The sequence below is a fragment of the Scyliorhinus torazame genome, chromosome 8 (genome assembly GCF_047496885.1).
Source record: "Scyliorhinus torazame isolate Kashiwa2021f chromosome 8, sScyTor2.1, whole genome shotgun sequence".
In the NCBI taxonomy this organism is placed as follows: Eukaryota; Metazoa; Chordata; class Chondrichthyes; order Carcharhiniformes; family Scyliorhinidae; genus Scyliorhinus; species Scyliorhinus torazame.
This window is the reverse complement of record NC_092714.1, coordinates 68,897,261-68,918,486: the sequence shown is the minus strand read 5'-3', so window position 1 is coordinate 68,918,486 and position 21,226 is coordinate 68,897,261. Positions and strand designations below refer to the sequence as shown.

Genomic DNA, 21,226 nt, shown 5'->3' with positions numbered 1-21,226 from the left:
TCCGGCCCACCCACTCTCTGACATCACTGTTTTCTTAAAGGTACATTGCTTAAACATCCATGTCTTAAAAGTAAACTCACATGACACCTCCCCCCAAGAAAAAAAAATAAACCATCAACTTCAAGATGGTTTCATTTTTCACTTTTGCACCATCCACTAAGAAATGTACACAGTAAATATACCTTTTTGTTTTTCAAAAAAACCCACATGCAAACAGGGATAATAATATAGTCCATTTTCCTTTGTTCTTCTTCCTCCAACCGAACACCTTCTTGATTGACAGTCTCTTTGAACAAAGTCTCTGCACGATCAATCCATTCCTCTACTCCTCGGCATTTCTCTTCAGAATCAGATACTTTAGTTCAATCTGATAGAGCCCTTGCAATTCTCCAATACAGGAGCATTGGTTACCACAGCTTTCAGGCAGTCAAATGCCTGTTGAAAGTCCACTGTCCATTGAACTTTTTAACGTTTCTTCAGCAATTCCATCAGTGGAGTAACCATGCAACAAAACTTTTGCACAACTGTTCGATCAAATTCATTCATGCTAAGAAATCGTATTATTTCCCTTCGTCTTGAGGGTATCGGAAACTCCGCAAGGAAAGTGATTCGGGCTTCTCCAAATTCACTTTCGGCTCGGTTCATCACCAAATCTGCCTCCTGAATTCAATTGAAGAACTCCATACGATGTTTTAAATGTTCTTTCCATGTCTGGAAATTGGAAATAAAAGCAGATTGTCCCACTTTCTCAATGCAATCCCTCAAATGTGGGATAGGATAAGGGTCCGTTTTTGTAACTGCATTCACCTTTCGATAGTCCACACACAACCGTTGGGTACCGTCTGGTTTAGGTACCATCACTATGGGTGAGCTCCATTGGCTGCAACACACTTCAATTATGCCATTCTTCAGCATACTCTCAATCTCTCTGTTAACCTGTGCCAATTTTAAAGGGTTAAGTCTATATGGATGTTGTTTGATAGGAACAGCATTTCCCACATCTATATCATGTATAGCCATTTTAGTACTTCCCAATTTATGTCTACAAACTTGCCCATGTGATATCAATAACAATTCAGGTCAGTTTGTTTTTCCTCTGGAAGGTAACTTAACATTTCATCCCAATTTTTAAGAACATCCTCATTTTCCAATTTAATTTGAGGTATGTCAAATTCACAGTCATCTGGATTTGGTTTGTCACTTTAAGTTAGAACCATTAAAACCTTATTTTTCTCTCCTTCCCTTTCAAAGTACCTTTTAAGCATATTCACATGACACACTCGGTGAGTCTTCCTTCTATCTGGTGTTTTTACCGCAGAATTCACCTCACTTAATTTCCTTTCAATCTGATACGATCCACAAAACCTAGCTTTTAAAGGCTCCCCTACCACTGGTAACAACACTAAAGCTTTATCCCCACTGGCAAAACTACGAACTTTGGATTTCTTGTCCGCTTCCCGTTTCATCACATTTTGTACAACTTTCAAATGTTGTCTAGCCAATTCACCTGCTCTATTTAATCGTTCCCTAAAATTTGACACGTAATCCAATAGTGTAATTTCCGATTTCTCACCCACCAATTTTTCCTTAATCAATTTAAGTGGTCCTCTTACCTCATGACCAAAAATTAGTTCAAAAGGACTAAATTTGGTAGACTCATTTGGGGCATCCCTAATTGCAAACAACACAAATGGGATTCCTTTATCCCAATCCTCTGGATAATCTTGACAATACGCCCTCAACATTGTCTTTAATGTCTGATGCCACCTTTCTAACGCTCCCTGCGATTCTGGATGCTACGCAGTTGATTTAAATTGTTTTATTCCTAAGTTATCCATAACTTCTTTGAATAACTTTGAAGTAAAATTTGATCCTTGATCCGATTGAATTTCTGTTGGTAATCCATATCTAGTAAAGAATTTAAGTAACTCCTCCACAATCCTTTTAGCTGTAATATTACATACTGGAATGGCCTCTGGAAACCTAGTAGACACATCCATTACAGTCAAAAGATATTGATTCCCACTTTTTGTTTTAGGAAGCGGTCCTACAAAATCGATTCCTTGTAAAATGTTCCTCAAATGCTGGAATGGGTATTAAGGGTGCTGGTTCTATCACTGCTTGAGGTTTCCCTATCACTTGACATGTGTGACATGATTGGCAAAATTTAACTACATCTTTATGTAGTCCAGGCCAATAACAATGTTTCGGGAATTTAGCTTGAGTTTTCCTGATTCCCAAATGACCTCCCACTGATACCTCATGTGCAACTCGCAACACCTCCTTACTATACCCTACTGGCAATACTACTTGATGAACTTCTGCCCACTTTTCATCTGCCTGCATATGTACAGGTCTCCATTTTATCATCAAGACATCACTTTTACGGTAATAACACTCTGGTATACTCTCAGATTCCTCTTCCGCATATGCTTTCTGATATATCCGTTTTATTTCTACATCTTTCTGTTGTAACTCCTCCAATTTTCCTGAACTAAAAATATCCGCCTCATCCTCCACCTGTTCTTGTTCTTTTTCAACCATCTGATCAAAAATCGTTTCTGATAATTGCACTTCAACTTCATCTTCACTCTTTGATTTCTCTTCTTGTCTTAACCTGTGACTTTGCGATCTTGTTACTACACAATCCGGAAAAATCCCAGGATATTCGTCCTTCAACACTTCAGTTGACTGATTTTCCACTGGCTTATCAACCACAGTAGGCATCACTCCCACCTGCGATCCAGCTATATCATTACCCAAGATTAACTGTATTCCTGGACAAGATAGTTTATCTATTACTCCTACTACCACTTCACCACTCTTCACTGGACTTTCCAACCTTGCCTTATATAATGGAACGCTACTCCTCTCACCCTGAATTCCACATATCACCACTTTTTCTGGCAACATTTTTCCCAAACTACATAATTCTTCATCTCTTACCATTAAAGATTGACTAGCCCCTGTATCTCTTAAAATTGTGACTTCCTTATCTGCTCCTCCTGATACACATGAGTAAACTTTACTCACACAAGTAAATTCTTTAAAGACATCTGGCACCTTCTTAAACAGGCTGTACAATTGTTTGCACCTCCTTCGCTTCCCTTGGGCTTTCCTTTACCAAGCTAACAAACCCCACTGTCTTATCCTGCTTTACCACATCAGCCTTCCCAGTGCTTTTCTTCAACCACCAACACTGTGACTTTACATGCCCTAGTTTATAACAGTGAAAACATTTGAAACTTTTCATTTATTTTCCACCCTCCTGGATTTCTTTTTTAATCTGAGGTACACTCTCTTTATTGTCTCCCATCAGATCACCTTTACCTTTACCACTTGAGTATTTCTCACGTCCCCAGTTTCTATCCCTCACCGGCTGAAACTGATGTCGAAAACCAATCTTTGATTTATGAACTAATTCATAATCATCTGCCATTTCCGCTGCTAATCTCGCAGTTTTAACTCTCAGTTCTTCCACATGAGTTCTCACTACATCAGGAATTGTATTTTTAAACTCCTCCAAAAGTATAATTTCTCTGAGAGCTTCATATGTTTGGTCTATTTTCAAAGCCCTTATCCACCTATCAAAATTATTCTATTTGAGCCTTTCAAACTCCATGTATGTTTGACCAAATTCTTTCCTTAAATTTCTAAACCTTTGTCTGTAAGCTTCAGGCACTAGCTCATATGCACTTAAGATGGATTTTTTCACCTCCTCATACGTTCCAGATACCTCATCCGGGAGTGATGCAAACACTTCACTAGCTCTACCTACCAGCTTTGTTTGAATTAGTAACACCCACATGTCCTGTGGCCATTTCATTTGTTTAGCTACCTTCTCAAATGAAATGAAAAAGGCTTCCACTTCTCATCAAACCTTGGCAATGCTTGGACATATTTAAATAGATTCCCACCAAGCCTTCGACTATGACTCTCTTTCTCACTATCCTCATCACTATCGTCCAACTGTACGTTTCCCTTTACGTCTGCCAATTTTAACTGATTGTCATGTTTCATGGCCATTTTCTGAAGTTCAAACTCCCTCTCTTTATCTTTTTCCCTGATCTGTATCTCCCTTTCGTTTTTGTTTAGTTCTGCTCGGGCTATTCTTTCTTTTCTCCTTTCTTCTTTCTCCTTTTCCTTTTCCTCTCTCTCTTTTTCTCTTTCTTTTTCCTCTCTCCCTCTTTCTTTTTCCTCTCTCTCTCGTTCTCTTTCTGTTTCCTCTCTCTCACTCTCGTCTGCCAGCTGCTTTAATTCTTTCTCATGTTCCATTTGTATAATTTGCAACTGAATTTTTGCCATTTCCAATGAGTCAAACTCTATCTCAGGCAACTTTAAATGCTTAACCACCGCCATAATTACCTCATCTTTTCACATTTTGTCAGGTAATGTTAACTGCAATGTTCTTGCCAGATCTAACAGTCTGCTTTTCGTTTCTGTCCGCAAAGTACTATGTGTGACATTCTCCTCCCCAAAAAGCTCTGAGCCTCTGAAAGAGCCATTGTTCACAACACTCTCCCCACCTAAACTAAAATACCACACCGGAAATGCAACAATCCTTCACTTTCTTTAAGTTCACAAAAGCCAATCCAATAGATAGACTTTTATCCCCCTCGAGCCCCCAATTGTTATGGGCGAGGCGTTTTCAGAACCCCAAAATGTATCATGGAGTTCAACCAACCTCTCCCTTTAATGGATTTGTTGCTTTTCCGAGCACGCAGCTTTTTCCCTAGGTGTGGGATTACAATTATGGACATGTGGGTTTTAAACATAAAACACTGTTTATTCCATGAACTCAACTTAACATCTTAAATAAACATTGGATCTCTTAACACCCCTTACTTCAAAGATAACTCAGAAAATATTGCAACAGTAAATAATTCCTTAAAATGTTCCTTCAAACTTCCAAGAGACTTAACACCTTTAAATAAAATCACAGCAGGTTAAAGGCTTCACTATTATAAGTTTAAATCACCCAAATGATCCAGAGATAGTCTTTCATGGCAGATATCCAGTTCACTGCAAAACACAGACACACACCCAGCTCTTTACAAAACTGAAACTAAAAACCTGCAAAACTAAACTGCAAAATGGCTGACCTGACCTCAACCCCACCCACTCTCTGACATCCCTGTTTTCTTAAAGGTACATTGCTTAAACATCCATGTCTTAAAAGTACCCTCACATAACACTGTCATAGAGAGGCATTTGTCTAGGTGGTTGAGCTAAGATGGATTTAATGGTCATCCTCAAATATATCTAAGTTATGATGATGTGAACAAATTCAAGACTAATATCAGGCAGCAGCCCAGTCAAATTTCCACAATGCAACCTGTACAGGATTCCATAACCTGCTCAAAAAGATTACCTTCTCAACAATTTCCTCGTGCCCAAAGATCCTCATTTTCTAGTTCAATGATAAGACATGCATTTTATGCCAATCATAATCTTTATTAGTGTCATAAGTAGACTTACATTAATACTGAAATGAAGTTACTGTGAAATCCCCTTGTCACCAGACTCTGGCGCCTGTTCAGGTACACAGAGGGAGAATTCAGAATGTCTAAATTACCTAACAGCACGTCTTTCGGGACTTGTGGGAGGAAACCGGAGCACTCGGAGGAAATCCATGCAGACAGCATTGCAGACGCCGCACAGACAGTGACCCAAGCCGGGATTCGAACCTGGGACCCTGGCACTGTGAAGCAACAGTGATAACCACTGTGCTACCGCGTCGCCCTATAGAGCAGTTTAAGATAGTGCACATTTATACAGTGCCTTTCCCCGTGTCCCAAAGTGCTTTACGTCCAAAGAAGTAGCTTGACATGTGGCTGTCAATGAAACAAATTGTGTTCATCTATTTTGGTTTATTTGAGGGATAAATGAGGGACAGTGGAAGGAGTCGCCTACTGTTCTCCAAATAGTGCCATGGTCATCTGATGGTGCAGTTAAGAAGCTCCATCGGAAAGATTGCCAGTACAGCGCTCCTCCAGTACTGCAGTGAAGTGGCAACCTAAACTATGTGCTTGTGGTTATCATAGAATTTACAGTGCAGAAGGAGGCCATTCGGCCCATCGAGTCTGCACCGGCTCTTGGAAAGAGCACCCTACACCGGTCCACACCTCCCCCCTATCCCCATTACCCAGTAACCCCACCCAACCCTAAGGGCAATTTTGGACACTAAGGGCAATTTATCATGGCCAATCCACCTAACCTGCACATCTTTGGACTGTGGGAGGAAACCGGAGCACCCAGAGGAAACCCACGCACACACGGGGAGGATGTGCAGACTCCGCACAGACAGTGACCCAAGCCGGAATCGAACCTGGGACCCTGGAGCTGTGAAGCAATTGTGCTATCCACAATGCTACCGTGCTGCCCTGGTGATCCAGGGAGATGTCACTACAGGTTCGCCGGTAGCTCCTGCCGGCTGGCTCCACCCAGGGAGAACTGTATAAATATGCATGACTTCCAGTGCCCTGCCATTTCGCCAGCTGCAGCAGGAGGCCACGCATCTGACTGTAATAAAGCCACAGTTGTACCCAACTTTAGTCTTTGTGCAATTGACCGTGCATCAATTTATTACAGTCAGATTTGCCACAGAATGGATATCCGAATTAAGCCCGATCGCCTGCAGCTGGATCCTCGCTCGCCCGACGCCAGGAAAGACTTTACTCACTGGCTAGCATGTTTCAAGGCTTACATCAACGCGGTGGACCCCGTGCCAACGGAGGCTCAGAAGATAAATGTCATGTACTCCAGACTGAGCTCCAGCGTGTTCCCATTGATCCAAGATGCCACGACTTACACAAAAGCGATGGAACTCCTCAAAGAACACTACACACAGAAGGCGAACACGCTCTTCGCCAGGCATGTACTTGCCACCCGCTCGCAACTACCTGGTGAGTCCATCGAAGACTTCTGGCGGGCCCTAATTCCACGTGTCCAGGACTGTGACTGTCAGGCCGTCACGGCCGCCGAACACATGAATCTCCTCATGCGCGATGCCTTCCTGACGGGGATTGCGTCGGACCGCATCCAAGAACGATTGCTGGAAGGTGCCACGCTCGAACTGGCGGAGACGAAAACCTTGACGCTCTCCATGACGGTCGCATCCCATAACGTACAATCGTACCTCTCCCGCCGCGCTGCCCACCCTTCTTTCACTTCCTACCCCTCCTGGACCCCGCCGATGACCTCCTCAGCCGGGGCCCTGCCTTCGCAATACGCCTGCGTCGCACGCCAATCCGCACACCCCGGGGGTCCCCGCTGCTACTTCTGCGGTCAGCAGAAGCACCCCCGCCAACACTGCCCGGCCCGCACTGCAGTTTGTAAAGCCTGCAGTAAAAAGGGCCACTTCGTGGCTGTGTGCCAGGCCCGCGCAGTCGCTGCGATCGTGCCCACTATCGCCGCCTCCCCCATGCCAGACGCACAATGGGAGCTGCCATCTTCGCCTCCCGGGTCCATGTGCGACCAATGGGCACCGCTATCTTGTCCCGACCCCACAATGTGCACACAATGGGCGCCGCCATCTTGTCCCGACCCCGCAATGTGCGCACCCTGGGCGCCGCCTGTAGCCACTTAAAATGGCCAACTCCCGATTCAAAATGGCGAACGGCAAAGGCTGATGGGAAAGTCAGCCAACAGGACAAAAACGAGCAGCTGCAGGTTGGCTGTGTATTTACCTCTGGAAAGGCCAGACAAGATCGATACCAGCAACCATGAGCATAACAAAACACCAGCCATCTGCATACTAATGAGCAATCCCCGGGAACAATAAGCAACATTTAGACACACAAAGCAAAACCAGACTCTTCGGTGCCAGCAGAAACCTACACAAAAGGAGGTGAACGACCACCTCAAGACCGCCCATCGATCAGGGAACCGCTCCAGCATTGGAGAAAATCAAACCAAGCGATTGGGACAAAGTCCAATCACTTGGGACCAGGTACAGGGTCCGCCCCGAAAGGCGGGAAGCCCCTGGGAACTATATGAATTGAGCCCAAGTTCAAGTTGCTCTCTTCTCCAGCTCTTCACCACCGCTTCTCCAGCTCTTCACTCTTCAGCAGCTGGTTCAAACTGTAAGTCTTACTTCAACTCTCGCTACGAGATAGGCGCTCATAGCTACCAATCTGTACCAACTTCGAATCCCGCAGGCTCAGAACCCGAATGAAAGGCCATTCGTTTCCCTGACCTGGTGGGCCAGTTCCAAGTTAAGAATTGACCTGTTAGCTGTAGAAGTAGCTTAGACGTAGAATTTGTGCATGAGTAGCGATTACTGTGTATAATAAATGTGCTTTGATTTAAATCTTACTAATCGGTGTATCGGATTATTGATCATTACTCGGACTTGAACCACGTGGCGGTATCATAAAGATACCTGGCGACTCAAGAGCAAAGGTGATAAAACAGAGCAATTAAACTAAGGCAAAGTTAGCAACACGCCATCTTGTCCCGACCCCGCAATGTGCGCACCATGGGCGCCGCCACCTTGTTCCCCACAGGGTCCCCGGACATCTCGACATCGGAACCGCACCCGCTCGCAACCCGAAGCATCCGCTTGCTAGCCGCAGCTCGCTTCGATGACGCTGGACCAATCTCGCCCGCACAACCTGGCCACCGCGTCGACGACGGTTAAAATCAACAGCCACGCGACCTCGTGCCTGCTGGACTCCGGGAGCACCGAAAGCTTCATTCACCCAGATACGGTAAGGTGCTGCTCCCTCGCGGTCCACCCTGCCAATCAAAGGATCTCCCTAGCCTCCGGATCCCACTCCGTCCCGATCCGAGGCTTTTGTACAGTCACCCTCATGGTCCAGGGCGTAGAATTTAGTAACGTACACCTCTATGTCCTTCCTAATCTCTGCGCTGCACTCCTGTTGGGCCTGGACTTCCAGTGCAACCTGCAGAGCCTCACCCTCAAATTCGGCGGGCCCTTACCCCCCCTTACCGTTTGTGGCCTTGCGACCCTCAAGGTCGATCCCCCCCTCCCTTTTTGCAAACCTAACTGCGGATTGCAAGCCCGTTGCCACTCGGAGCAGACCGTATAGCACCCAGGACAAGACCTTCATCAGGTCCGAAGTCCAGCGGCTGCTTAAGGATGGTATTATCGAGGCCAGCAACAGCCCCTGGAGAGCCCAAGTGGTAGTGGTTAAAAGTGGGGAGAAACACAGGATGGTCGTGGACTACAGCCAGACCATCAATCGGTACATGCAGCTCATGCGTACCCCCTCCCACGCATATCTGATATGGTCAATCAGATTGCGCAGTACCGGGTCTTCTCAACAATTGACCTGAAATTCGCCTACCACCAGCTCCCCATCCGGAAGTCGGACCATCCATACACGGCCTTCGAGGCGGACGGTCGCCTCTACCACTTCCTTAGGGTCCCTTTCGGTGTCACAAATGGGGTCTCGGTCTTCCAAAGAGAGATGGACCGAATGGTCGACCAGTACGGTTTGCGGGCCACCTTTCCATATTTAGATAATGTCACCATCTGCGGCCATGACCAGCAGGACCACGATGCTAACCTCGATAAATTCCTCCGCACTGCCACCCTTCTCAACCTGACCTACAACAAAGAGTAGAGTACCTCATACGCTGCAGGAAAGGATGTCCCGAAGCGTGGTACATTGGTGAGACCATGCAGACGCAGCGACTACGAATGAACGGACACCGCGCGACAATCACCAGGCAGGAATGTTCCCTTCCAGTCGGGGAACACTTCAGCAGTCAAGGGCATTCAGCCTCTGATCTCTGGGTAAGCGTTCTCCAAGGCGGCCTTCAGGACGCGCGACAACACAGAATCATCGAGCAGAAACTTATAGCCAAGTTCCGCACACATGAGTGCTGCCTCAACCGGGACCTGGGATTCATGTCGCATTACATTCATCCCCCACCATCTGGCCTGCTAAATCCTACCAACTGTCCTGGCTTGACACAATTCACACCTCTTTAACCTGGGGTTACCCCATCTCTGGATCTGTAAAGATTTAATCACCTGCTAATGCTCACATTCCAAGCATTGTCTGGCAGCTTTGAATTTGTCTATATATGTGTTTCTGGAACATACCTCTTCATTCACCTGAGGAAGGAGCAGTGCTCCGAAAGCTTGTGACATCGAAACAAACCTGTTGGACTTTAACCTGGTGTTGTAAGACTTCTTACTGTGCTCACCCCAGTCCAACGCCGACATCTCCACATCATTACAACAAAGAGAAGTGTGTGTTCAGCACGACCCGGTTAGCCATTCTCGGCTATGTAGTCCAAAATGGCCTTCTCGGGCCCGACCCCAACCGCATGCTCATGGAACTTCCCCTCCCCCACTGCCCCAAGGCCCTCAAATGCTGCCTGGGGTTCTTTTCCTACTACGCTCAGTGGGTCCCAAACTATGCGGACAAGGCCCGCCCACTCATTCAGTCCACCCAATACCCCCTTGCGGCCGAGGCACAACACGCTTTCGCCCGCATCAGAGCAGACATTACCAAGGCCGGGATGCGCGCAGTGGACGAGTCACTGCCTTTCCAAGTAGAAAGCGACGCTTCAGACGTCGCCCTTGCCGCCACTCTAAACCAGGCAGGCAGACCCGTGGCATTCTTTTCCCGCACCCTTCATGCCTCTGAAATTCGACACTCATCCGTCGAGAAGGAGGCTCAAACTATCGTTGAAGCTGTGCGGCATTGGAGGCATTACCTGGCCGGTAAGAGATTCACTCTCCTCACTGACCAACGGTCGGTAGCCTTCATATTCAATAACACACAGCGGGGCAAGATCAAAAATGATAAAATCTTGTGGTGGAGAATCGAGCTCTCTGCCTATAATAACGAGCTCTTGTATCGCCCCGGTAAACTCAACGAGCCCCCAGACGCCCTCTCCTGAGGTACATGTGCCAGTGCACAAGTGGACCAACCGGATCCGAACCCTACACAACAGCCTTTGTCACCCGGGGGTCACTCGATTGTACCATCTGGTCAAAGCTCGCAATCTGCCCTACTCCGTCGAGGAAGTAAGGACAGTCACCAGGGACTGCCAGGTCTGTGCGGAGTGCAAGCCGCACTTCTACCGGCCAGACCGTGCGCGCCTGGTGAAGCCTTCCCACCCCTTTGAGCGCCTCAGCGTGGATTTCAAAGGGCCCCTCCCCGCCACCGACCGTAACACGTATATTCTCAGTGTGGTCGATGGGTACTCCAGATTCCCCTTCGCCATCCCATGCCCCCCGATATGACGTCTGCCACCGTCATCAAGACCCTCAGCACCATCTTCGCTCTGTTCGGTTTCCCCGCCTACATCCACAGTGACAGGGGATCCTCATTCATGAGCGAGGAGCTGCATCAGTTCCTGTTCAGCAGGGGTATCCCCTACAGAAGGACGACCAGCTACAACCCCCGGGGAAACAGGCAAGTAGAACGGGAGAATGGGATGGTTTGGAGGGCCGTCCAGCTGGCCCTACGGTCCAGGAACCTCCCAGCCTCTCGCTGGCAGGAGTCCTCCCTGACGCTCTGCACTCCATCTGGTCACTATTGTGCACCGCCACTAATAACACACCCCATGAACATGTTTTTAGCTTCCCCAGGAAGTCCACATCAGGTGTGTCGCTCCCGACTTGGCTCGCTGCTCCAGGCTGATCCTTCTCCGTAGGCACAAGGCGGACCCCTTGGTGGACAGGGTTCACCTGCTCCACGCCAACCCTCAATATGCCTACGTTAGTTCCCCGACGGCTACCAAGATACTGTCTCACTCAGGGACCTGGCACCGTCAGGTTCCACCCCAACCCCCCCCCCAACCAATGCGCCCCCCCCCCCCACCCACCTCCCACCGCACCGCCAATACCAGACAACCTCCCCTTTTCCGCACAAGAGGACGAAGAGGACTTCTGCACGCTCCCGGAGTTCCCCGTGACTGGCCAGCATCAGAACCGCCACCACCGCCATCGGGGCCACCTTCACCACCGCCAGCACCGACTTCGCCGCCACCATTACGCCGATCCCAACGAAGCACCAAAGCACCGGACCGGCTGAACCTTTGACGGACTCTGGACCGTCAACATGGACTTTTCTGTTTAGCACAGGGCTAAATCGCTGGCTTTGAAAGCAGACCAAGGCAGGCCAGCAGCACAGTTCAATTCCCGTAACAGCCTCCCCGAACAGGCGCTGGAATGTAGCGACTAGGGGCTTTTCACAGTAACTTCATTGAAGCCTACTTGTGACAAGCGATTTTCATTTCATTTCTTTCCCTACCACTGTACATATTTCCACCAATTGTATATAGTTTCACGTCACCCCCGCCGGACTCATTTTTGATGTGGCGATGCTGGCGTTGGACTGGGGTGAGCACAGTAAGAAGTCTTACAACACCAGGTTAAAGTCCAACAGGTTTGTTTCGATGTCACTAGCTTTCGGAGCGCTGCTCCTTCCTCAGGTGAATGAAGAGGTATGCTCCAGAAACACATATATAGACAGATTCAAAGATGCCAGACAATGCTTGGAATGCGAGCATTAGCAGGTGATTAAATCTTTACAGATCCAGAGATGGGGTAACCCCAGGTTAAAGAGGTGTGAATTGTGTCAAGCCAGGACAGTTGGTAGGATTTTGCAGGCCAGATGGTGGGGGATGAATGTAATGCGACATGAATCCCACGTCCCGGTTGAGGCCGCACTCATGTGTGCGGAACTTGGCTATAAACTTCTGCTCGGCGATTCTGCGTTGTTGCACGATCTGAAGGCCGCCTTGGAGAACGCTTAACCGGAGATCAGAGGCTGAATGCCCTTGACTGCTGAAGTGTTCCCCGACTGGAAGGGAACATTCCTGCCTGGTGATTGTCGCGCGATGTCCGTTCATTCGTTGTCGCAGCGTCTGCATGGTCTCGCCAATGTACCACGCTTCGGGACATCCTTTCCTGCAGCGTATGAGGTAGACAACGTTGGCCGAGTCGCACAAGTATGTACCGCGTACCTGGTGGGTGGTGTTCTCACGTGTAATGGTGGTATCCATGTCGATGATCTGGCACGTCTTGCAGAGATTGCCATGGCAGGGTTGTATGGTGTCATGGTCACTGTTCTGAAGGCTGGGTAGTTTGCTGCAAACAATGGTTTGTTTGAGGTTGTGCGGTTGTTTGAAGGCAAGTAGTGGGGGTGTGGGAATGACCGTGGCACTCATTTTTAACAGGGGGTGATCCACTGTAATTGGAGATGTAAGGTAGGACCTGTACTACAGGTTCGCCGGTAGCTCCTGCCGGCTGGCTCTGCCCAGGGAGAACTGTATAAATATGCATGACCTCCAGTGCCCTGCCATTTCGCCAGCTGCAGCAGGAGGCCACACATCTGACTGTAATAAAGCCACAGTTGTACCCAACTTTAGTCTTTGTGCAATTGATCGTGCATCAGTGCTCAAATCTGTGGAGTAAGGTTTGAACCTAAAATCTGTTGATTCAGAGGAGTGGGGTACCCACCTCCACCTCAGTAGTGTGAGTTGAATTGTAAATTTATTACAACCGCAAGTTTCCTTTTTATTCCTATGAATTGATTTTAAGTTGCATAAATTCATCCACGTCCAAATCATGTCTGCTGACCATTTTGATTTAGATTTTTTAAACATTATTTGCGGAAAGCGGTGAATGGTACCAGAGACAGTCATACTATCCCACAGCGACTATGTGACAACATAGAATTTTAATGTGCATAATGCCAGGATCCCAATGCTTTCCATATTAACGAACAAAGAACCCGTCTCACAACAGCAGAAACGAAATAAAAATTCCCATGAGGCAGGATTACGATCACTCGATTTTTTTTTGTCGTCAGATGTCTCCGCCCGCTGAGCTTCTCTCGCCCCTTTAACAGAGCCAATTACCTGAGAGAGGGAAAGTCTTCCTGGGCGCTTCCGCCTGTTTTCTGCAGCAAGGGAACAGAAACTTCCCAAGTGTGGCCGTTAAAGCTGGCTTTGGGGTTTTTCCACGCCCGCGCGTAAAAAAAAAAGGGGGATTTCTGGGAGTTGCCAAAGTTTTTGGTTTAATAAAAAGTTTGGTGTTTCAGTCTGGAGTTTGCTCATGTTGCAAAAAGTGCCATCTGGAGACAGAGTGAGGTGTTGGAAGGGCTCCAGTTGAGAGAGAGAGCGAGATATTCCTTTTCTTCCGAGTTTGAGGAGTGTTTGCCAGGAAGGCAGGACCTCGGTGAGGATGGAGCACTCGGTGTGGCTGCTGCTGCTGCTGGTGAATTGGGGTAAGTTGTAAGGAACAGGCTTCAGCGAGGATCCCTCATGAGAGAGGCTGGGATTGACCGCGGAGACCCCCTCTCCTTCACCGGGGAGAGACTGCCCCCCCCCCCCCCCTCACCGGGAGACACTCGCCCCCCCCCCCCCCCCCCGCTCACCCGGGAGACACTCGCCCCCCCCCCCTCTCTCCTCACCGGGAGACATTCGCCCCCCCCCCCCCTCACCCGGGAGACACTCGCCCCCCCCCCCCCCTCACCCGGGAGACACTCGCCCCCTCCCCCCCCCTCACCCGGGAGACACTCGTGTCCCCGTCCCCGTCCCCCCCACCTGAGAGACACTCGCCCCCCCCCCCCCCCCCACCTGAGAGCCACTCGTCCCCCCCCCCCACCTGAGAGACACTCGTCCCCCCCTCACCGGGAGACACTCCCCCCCCCCCCCCCCCCACCTGAGAGACACTCGTCACCCCCCCCCCCTCACCGGGAGACACTCGTCACCCCCCCCCCTCACCGGGAGACACTCGTCACCCCCCCCTCACCGGGAGACACTCGTCCCCCCCCACCCTCACCGGGAGACACTCGTCCCCCCCCCCCTCACCGGGAGACACTCGTTTCCCCCCCCCTCACCGGGAGACACTCGTTCCCCCCCCCCCCCCCCCCTCACCGGGAGACACTCGTTCCCCCCCCCCCTCACCCCGGGAGACACTCGCCCCCCCTCACCCGGGAGACACTCGCCCCCCTCACCCGGGAGACACTCGCCCCCCTCACCCGGGAGACACTCTGCCCCCCTCACCCGGGAGACACTCCCCCCCCCCCCCCCCCCCCACCCGGGAGACACTCGCCCCCCCCCTCACCCGGAGACACTCGCCACACCCTCACCCGGGAGACACTCGCCCCCCCCCTCACCCGGGAGACACTCGTCCCCCCCTCACCCGGGAGACACTCGCCCCCCCCCCTCACCCGGGAGACACTCGCGCCCCCCCCTCACCCGGGAGACACTCGCCCCCCCCCTCACCCGGGAGACACTCGCCCCCTCACCCGGGAGACACTCGCCCCCTCGCCGGGAGACACTCGCGCCCCCTCACCCGGGAGACACTCGCCCCCCTCTCCCGGGAGACACTCGCCCCCCTCACCCGGAGACACTCGCCCCCTCACCCGGAGACACTCGCCCCCTCACCGGGAGACACTCGCCCCCCTCACCCGGGAGACACTCGCCCACCCTCACCCGGGAGACACTCGCTGCCCCTCGCCCGGGAGACACTCGCTGGCCCCCTCGCCCGGGAGACACTCGCTGCCCCCTCGCCCGGGAGACACTCGCTGGCCCCCTCGCCCGGGAGACACTCGCTGCCCCCTCGCCCGGGAGACACTCGCTGGCCCCTCGCCCGGGAGACACTCGCTGGCCCCTCGCCCTGGGAGACACTCGCTGGCCCCTCGCCCGGGAGACACTCGCTGGCCCCTCGCCCGGGAGACACTCGCTGGCCCCTCGCCCGGGAGACACTCGCTGGCCCCTCGCCCGGGAGACACTCGCTGGCCCTCGCCCGGGAGACACTCGCTGGCCCCTCGCCCGGGAGACACTCGGCTGGCCCCTCGCCCGGGAGACACTCGCTGGCCCCTCGCCCGGGAGACACTCGCTGGCCCCTCGCCCGGGAGACACTCGCTGGCCCCTCGCCCGGGAGACACTCGCTGGCCCCCTCGCCCGGGAGACACTCGCTGGCCCCATCGCCCGGGAGACACTCGCTGGCCCCTCGCCCGGGAGACACTCGCTGGCCCCTCGCCCGGGAGACACTCGCTGGCCCCTCGCCCGGGAGACACTCGCTGGCCCTCGCTCCGGGAGACACTCGCTGGCCCCTCGCCCGGGAGACACTCGCTGGCCCCTCGCCCGGGAGACACTCGCTGGCCCCTCGCCCGGGAGACACTCGCTGGCCCCTCGCCCGGGAGACACTCGCTGGCCCCTCGCCCGGGAGACACTCGCTGGCCCCTCGCCCGGGAGACACTCGCTGGCCCCTCGCCCGGGAGACACTCGCTGGCCCCTCGCCCGGGAGACACTCGCTGGCCCCTCGCCCGGGAGACACTCGCTGGCCCCTCGCCCGGGAGACACTCGCTGGCCCCTCGCCCGGAGACACTCGCTGGCCCCTCGCCCGGGAGACACTCGCTGGCCCCTCGCCCGGGAGACACTCGCTGGCCCCTCGCCCGGGAGACACTCGCTGGCCCCTCGCCCGGGAGACACTCGCTGGCCCCTCGCCCGGGAGACACTCGCTGGCCCCTCGCCCGGGAGACACTCGCTGGCCACCTCGCCCGGGAGACACTCGCTGGCCCCTCGCCCGGGAGACACTCGCTGGCCCCTCGCCCGGGAGACACTCGCTGGCCCCTCGCCCGGAGACACTCGCTGGCCCCGTCGCCCGGGAGACACTCGCTGGCCCCTCGCCCGGGAGACACTCGCTGGCCCACGCCCGGGAGACACTCGCTGGCCCCTCGCCCGGGAGACACTCGCTGGCCCCTCGCCCGGGAGACACTCGCTGGCCCCTCGCCCGGGAGACACTCGCTGGCCCCTCGCCCGGGAGACACTCGCTGGCCCCTCGCCCGGGAGACACTCGCTGGCCCCTCGCCCGGGAGACACTCGCTGGCCCCTCGCCCGGGAGACACTCGCTGGCCCCTCGCCCGGGAGACACTCGCTGGCCCCTCGCCCGGGAGACACCTCGCTGGCCCCTCGCCCGGGAGACACTCGCTGGCCCTCGCCCGGGAGACACTCGCTGGCCCCTCGCCCGGGAGACACTCGCTGGCCCCTCGCCCGGGAGACACTCGCTGGCCCCTCGCCCGGGAGACACTCGCTGGCCCCTCGCCCGGGAGACACTCGCTGGCCCCTCGCCCGGGAGACACATCGCTGGCCCCTCGCCCGGGAGACACTCGCTGGCCCCTCGCCCGGGAGACACTCGCTGGCCCCTCGCCCGGGAGACACTCGCTGGCCCCTCGCCCGGGAGACACTCGCTGGCCCCCTCGCCCGGGAGACACTCGCTGGCCCCTCGCCCGGGAGACACTCGCTGGCCCCTCGCCCGGGAGACACTCGCTGGCCCCTCGCCCGGGAGACACTCGCTGGCCCCTCCCCCGGGAGACACACGCTGGCCCCTCGCCCGGAGACACTCGCTGGCCCCTCGCCCGGGAGACACTCGCTGGCCCCTCGCCCGGGAGACACTCGCTGGCCCCTCGCCCGGGAGACACTCGCTGGCCCCTCGCCCGGGAGACACTCGCTGGCCCCTCGCCCGGGAGACACTCGCTGGCCCCTCGCCCGGAGACACTCGCTGGCCCCTCGCCCGGGAGACACTCGCTGGCCCCTCGCCCGGGAGACACATCGCTGGCCCCTCGCCCGGGAGACACTCGCTGGCCCCTCGCCCGGGAGACACTCGCTGGCCCCTCGCCCGGGAGACACTCGCTGGCCCCTCGCCCGGGAGACACTCGCTGGCCCCCTCGCCCGGGAGACACTCGCTGGCCCCTCGCCCGGGAGACACTCGCTGGCCCCTCGCCCGGAGACACTCGCTGGCCCCTCGCCCGGGAGACACTCGCTGGCCCCTCGCCCGGGAGACACTCGCTGGCCCCCTCGCCCGGGAGACACTCGCTGGCCCCCTCGCCCGGGAGACACTCGCTGGCCCCTCGCCCGGGAGACACTCGCTGGCCCCTCGCCCGGGAGACACTCGCTGGCCCCTCGCCCGGGAGACACTCGCTGGCCCCTCGCCCGGGAGACACTCGCTGGCCCCTCGCCCGGGAGACACTCGCTGGCCCCTCGCCCGGGAGACACTCGCTGGCCCCTCGCCGGGAGACACTCGCTGGCCCCTCGCCCGGGAGGCACTCGCTGGCCCCTCGCCCGGGAGGCACTCGCTGGCCCCTCGCCCGGGAGGCACTCGCTGGCCCCTCGCCCGGAGGCACTCGCTGGCCCCTCGCCCGGGAGGCACTCGCTGGCCCCTCGCCCGGGAGGCACTCGCTGGCCCCTCGCCCGGGAGGCACTCGCTGGCCCCTCGCCGGGAGGCACTCGCTGGCCCCTCGCCCGGGAGGCACTCGCTGGCCCCTCGCCCGGGAGGCACTCGCTGGCCCCTCGCCCGGGAGGCACTCGCTGGCCCCTCGCCCGGGAGGCACTCGCTGGCCCCTCGCCCGGGAGGCACTCGCTGGCCCTCGCCCGGGAGGCACTCGCTGGCCCCTCGCCCGGGAGGCACTCGCTGGCCCCTCGCCCGGAGGCACTCGCTGGCCCCTCGCCCGGGAGGCACTCGCTGGCCCCTCGCCCGGGAGGCACTCGCTGGCCCCTCGCCCGGGAGGCACTCGCTGGCCCCTCGCCCGGGAGGCACTCGCTGGCCCCTCGCCCGGGAGGCACTCGCTGGCCCCTCGCCCGGGAGGCACTCGCTGGCCCCTCGCCCGGAGGCACTCGCTGGCCCCTCGCCCGGGAGGCACTCGCTGGCCCCTCGCCCGGGAGGCACTCGCTGGCCCCTCGCCCGGGAGGCACTCGCTGGCCCCTCGCCCGGGAGGCACTCGCTGGCCCCTCGCCCGGGAGGCACTCGCTGGCCCCTCGCCCGGGAGACACTCGCTGGCCCCTCGCCCGGGAGACACTCGCTGGCCCCTCGCCCGGGAGACACTCGCTGGCCCCTCGCCCGGGAGTCACTGCCCCCTCGCCCCCTCGCCGGGGAGACACTGCCCCCTCGCCGGGGAGACACTGCCCCCTCGCCCCCTCGCCGGGGAGACACTGCCCCCTCGCCCCCTCGCCGGGGAGACACTGCCCCCTCGCCCCCCTCGCCGGGGAGACACTGCCCCCCCGCCCCCTCGCCGGGGAGACACTGCCCCCCCGCCCCCTCACCCCGATCACCGGGATCCGTTCACCGGTATCGGGGGACTGCCGCTGGCTGCGGAGCGGGGCAGGAAGGATCTGATCCCCGGTGAGTAAGGACAGTGTGGGAACATTTCGCTGAATATAAACTCCACTGTAACTCTCCAGTGCAGTTTGTCCTGTTTTAATGCTGCTTTAGTTCCACTTGACTTTGAAAAAGTCGAAGAATTGAACTTTATTTCACAACTCATTTACAATCAGTCAAGGTCCGTGTTTTAAACTGCTGAGTCCGTCCTGGAATGATCTTCGAGGATCGGGATTAATCTTCAGTGAATTTTCCAGACTCTGGTTTGTTGGGCTGATGCTGTGGGGTTGTGTCTCCAGCCCCGACAACCTTTCCTTGGACACTCTGGGGAGGGAGGGGGGAGATATCTGAATGAGCTCGGTTGAGCTAATGTGCGATTAATTTAACCCGATACATAGTGTCAATCCACAAAGCACCATGTCGTTAGTTGCTCTCTCCTGCCCTCTGCTTCCAGATTAAATTTTCAGAATTTTTTAATCCTTCTGTGCCAACATGTACAAAGACAAAACTCGCCTGGGCAGCGATTGAGCTTGGTAGTTAATTACTGTGTAGATTCGGTGTCCAGGGCATTCACACGCTTTGGTTGGCTCTTGCCTACAACGTGTTGTTAAAATGTATTTATATCTGAATCTCATTAAAGAGGGCAGGCAAGAAAGATCCCAGGACCTAATGGCCTCATCTGATATATTTTCCTCTTTTCACTCCTCTCAGTTGCTCACAAATGTTCTTTGCCTACCGCACGCACTCTGACATTCTGCTATGTTTCAGAAATACATCATTGATGAATCCAAGTTCAATAGTGTTTGGCCCAATGTCCGCAGTCTGATACCTGGGTTTGCTTTAAGTGTAATAAACCACTTTCCTGGAAAACAAAGTCCTATTATTTAGCACTTAGTTAACTCTACATTGGTTATTGTGGTCCTGTCTTTTTTTTTTAAAAAGGAATGAGTTTGAAGAATAGCCTTTTACAGGGTAGTGTCATCTTGGACTTTGAGCCATGTATTTGGAGAGGGACTGAAATGCAGTCTTGGTGATTAATCTTTTTTTTTCTTAAATTTTTTTTTTTTAACAGTACCCAATTCATTTTCTCCAATTTAGCATGGCCAATCCACCTAGCTTGCACATTTTTGGGTTGTGGGGGCGAAATCCACACAGACACGGGGAGAATGTGCAAACTCCACATGAATAGTGACCCAGAGCAGGGATCGAACCTGGGACCTCAGCGCTGTGAGGCTAACCCACTGCGCCACCGTGCTGCCCTTGGTGATTAATCTTTTGCAAGCTCTGAGATCATTCTGTTTCACTTTGGAGCTTTTAATACTTGCAGTCAGCTAAACTGACTCATAATAAACGTGAAGTCTGCTAACTGAGAAGTTTATTATCCACCCAATTGTTACTGTATAAAATAATTTTACCAAACTGGAAAATAAATTGTGCCAATTATTTTTAGACCACATTGTTGCCATGGCAATGCCCTAAAAAATTTCTAAGAAACGTTTGCAGCCACACCTTACTGTAAGCAACTTGTCTGGTTATCATGGTATTGTGTTACCAAATGTACTTGTCTGGTTATTTCTGCTAGTTTTCTCCCCTCTTCATTGAAGTATAATTTCACTTGCACCAGTCACACCCCATTACTTTGTCCATGTACTCATTGTTAACTTGTAATCCTATACATTGGTAACAAGCTGTGTTTTTATATGTTCTTTGACTTCGAAAAAACATCCAAGGCACTTCATAGAGGCACAATTAGACAAAGATTAACGCTAAGCAAAAATATAGATTTAGAAGGAGTGACTGAACAGTCAGATGGGGTTTTAGGAGAGTGAGGTGGAGGGAATTTCAAAGCTTGGGGCTGAAGGCACAGCGTTCAATGGTGGGCTGAAGAGAGCGGGGATGCACAGGATGCCACCATTGGAGGAATGCAGTGTTTTCTGGTTGTCGGGTTGGGTGCAATGACAGTGAAGGGATTTGAGCACACAGATGAAAATGTTAAATTTCTGATGTTGGAGCAATGGGAAGCATTAGTTGTTGAGTGAAGGGGTGTTGGACAAGTGGGGTTTAGTTCACATCGTATATGGATAGCAGAGGTTTAGATGCACTGAAGATTGAGGGGTGAAAGATGGGAGA

General features: G+C 53.8%; 1 protein-coding gene across 2 annotated transcripts in view; it reads left to right on the top strand.

Moving 5' to 3' along the window:
- LOC140427922 (prostaglandin F2 receptor negative regulator-like) overlaps nt 1–21,226 on the top strand; it is a 214,082-nt gene that overhangs the window by 110,816 nt on the left and 82,040 nt on the right. The window contains exon 1 of one of the 2 annotated variants that reach the window (XM_072513784.1): nt 13,857–14,219. The exons of the other annotated variant lie outside the window; for it this stretch is intronic. Within the exon in view, the coding sequence (XP_072369885.1) occupies nt 14,177–14,219 (43 nt within the window). The 5' untranslated portion in view covers nt 13,857–14,176. Of the gene's footprint in view, nt 1–13,856; nt 14,220–21,226 lie in introns of those variants that run through there. 2 annotated transcript variants of the gene reach the window in all.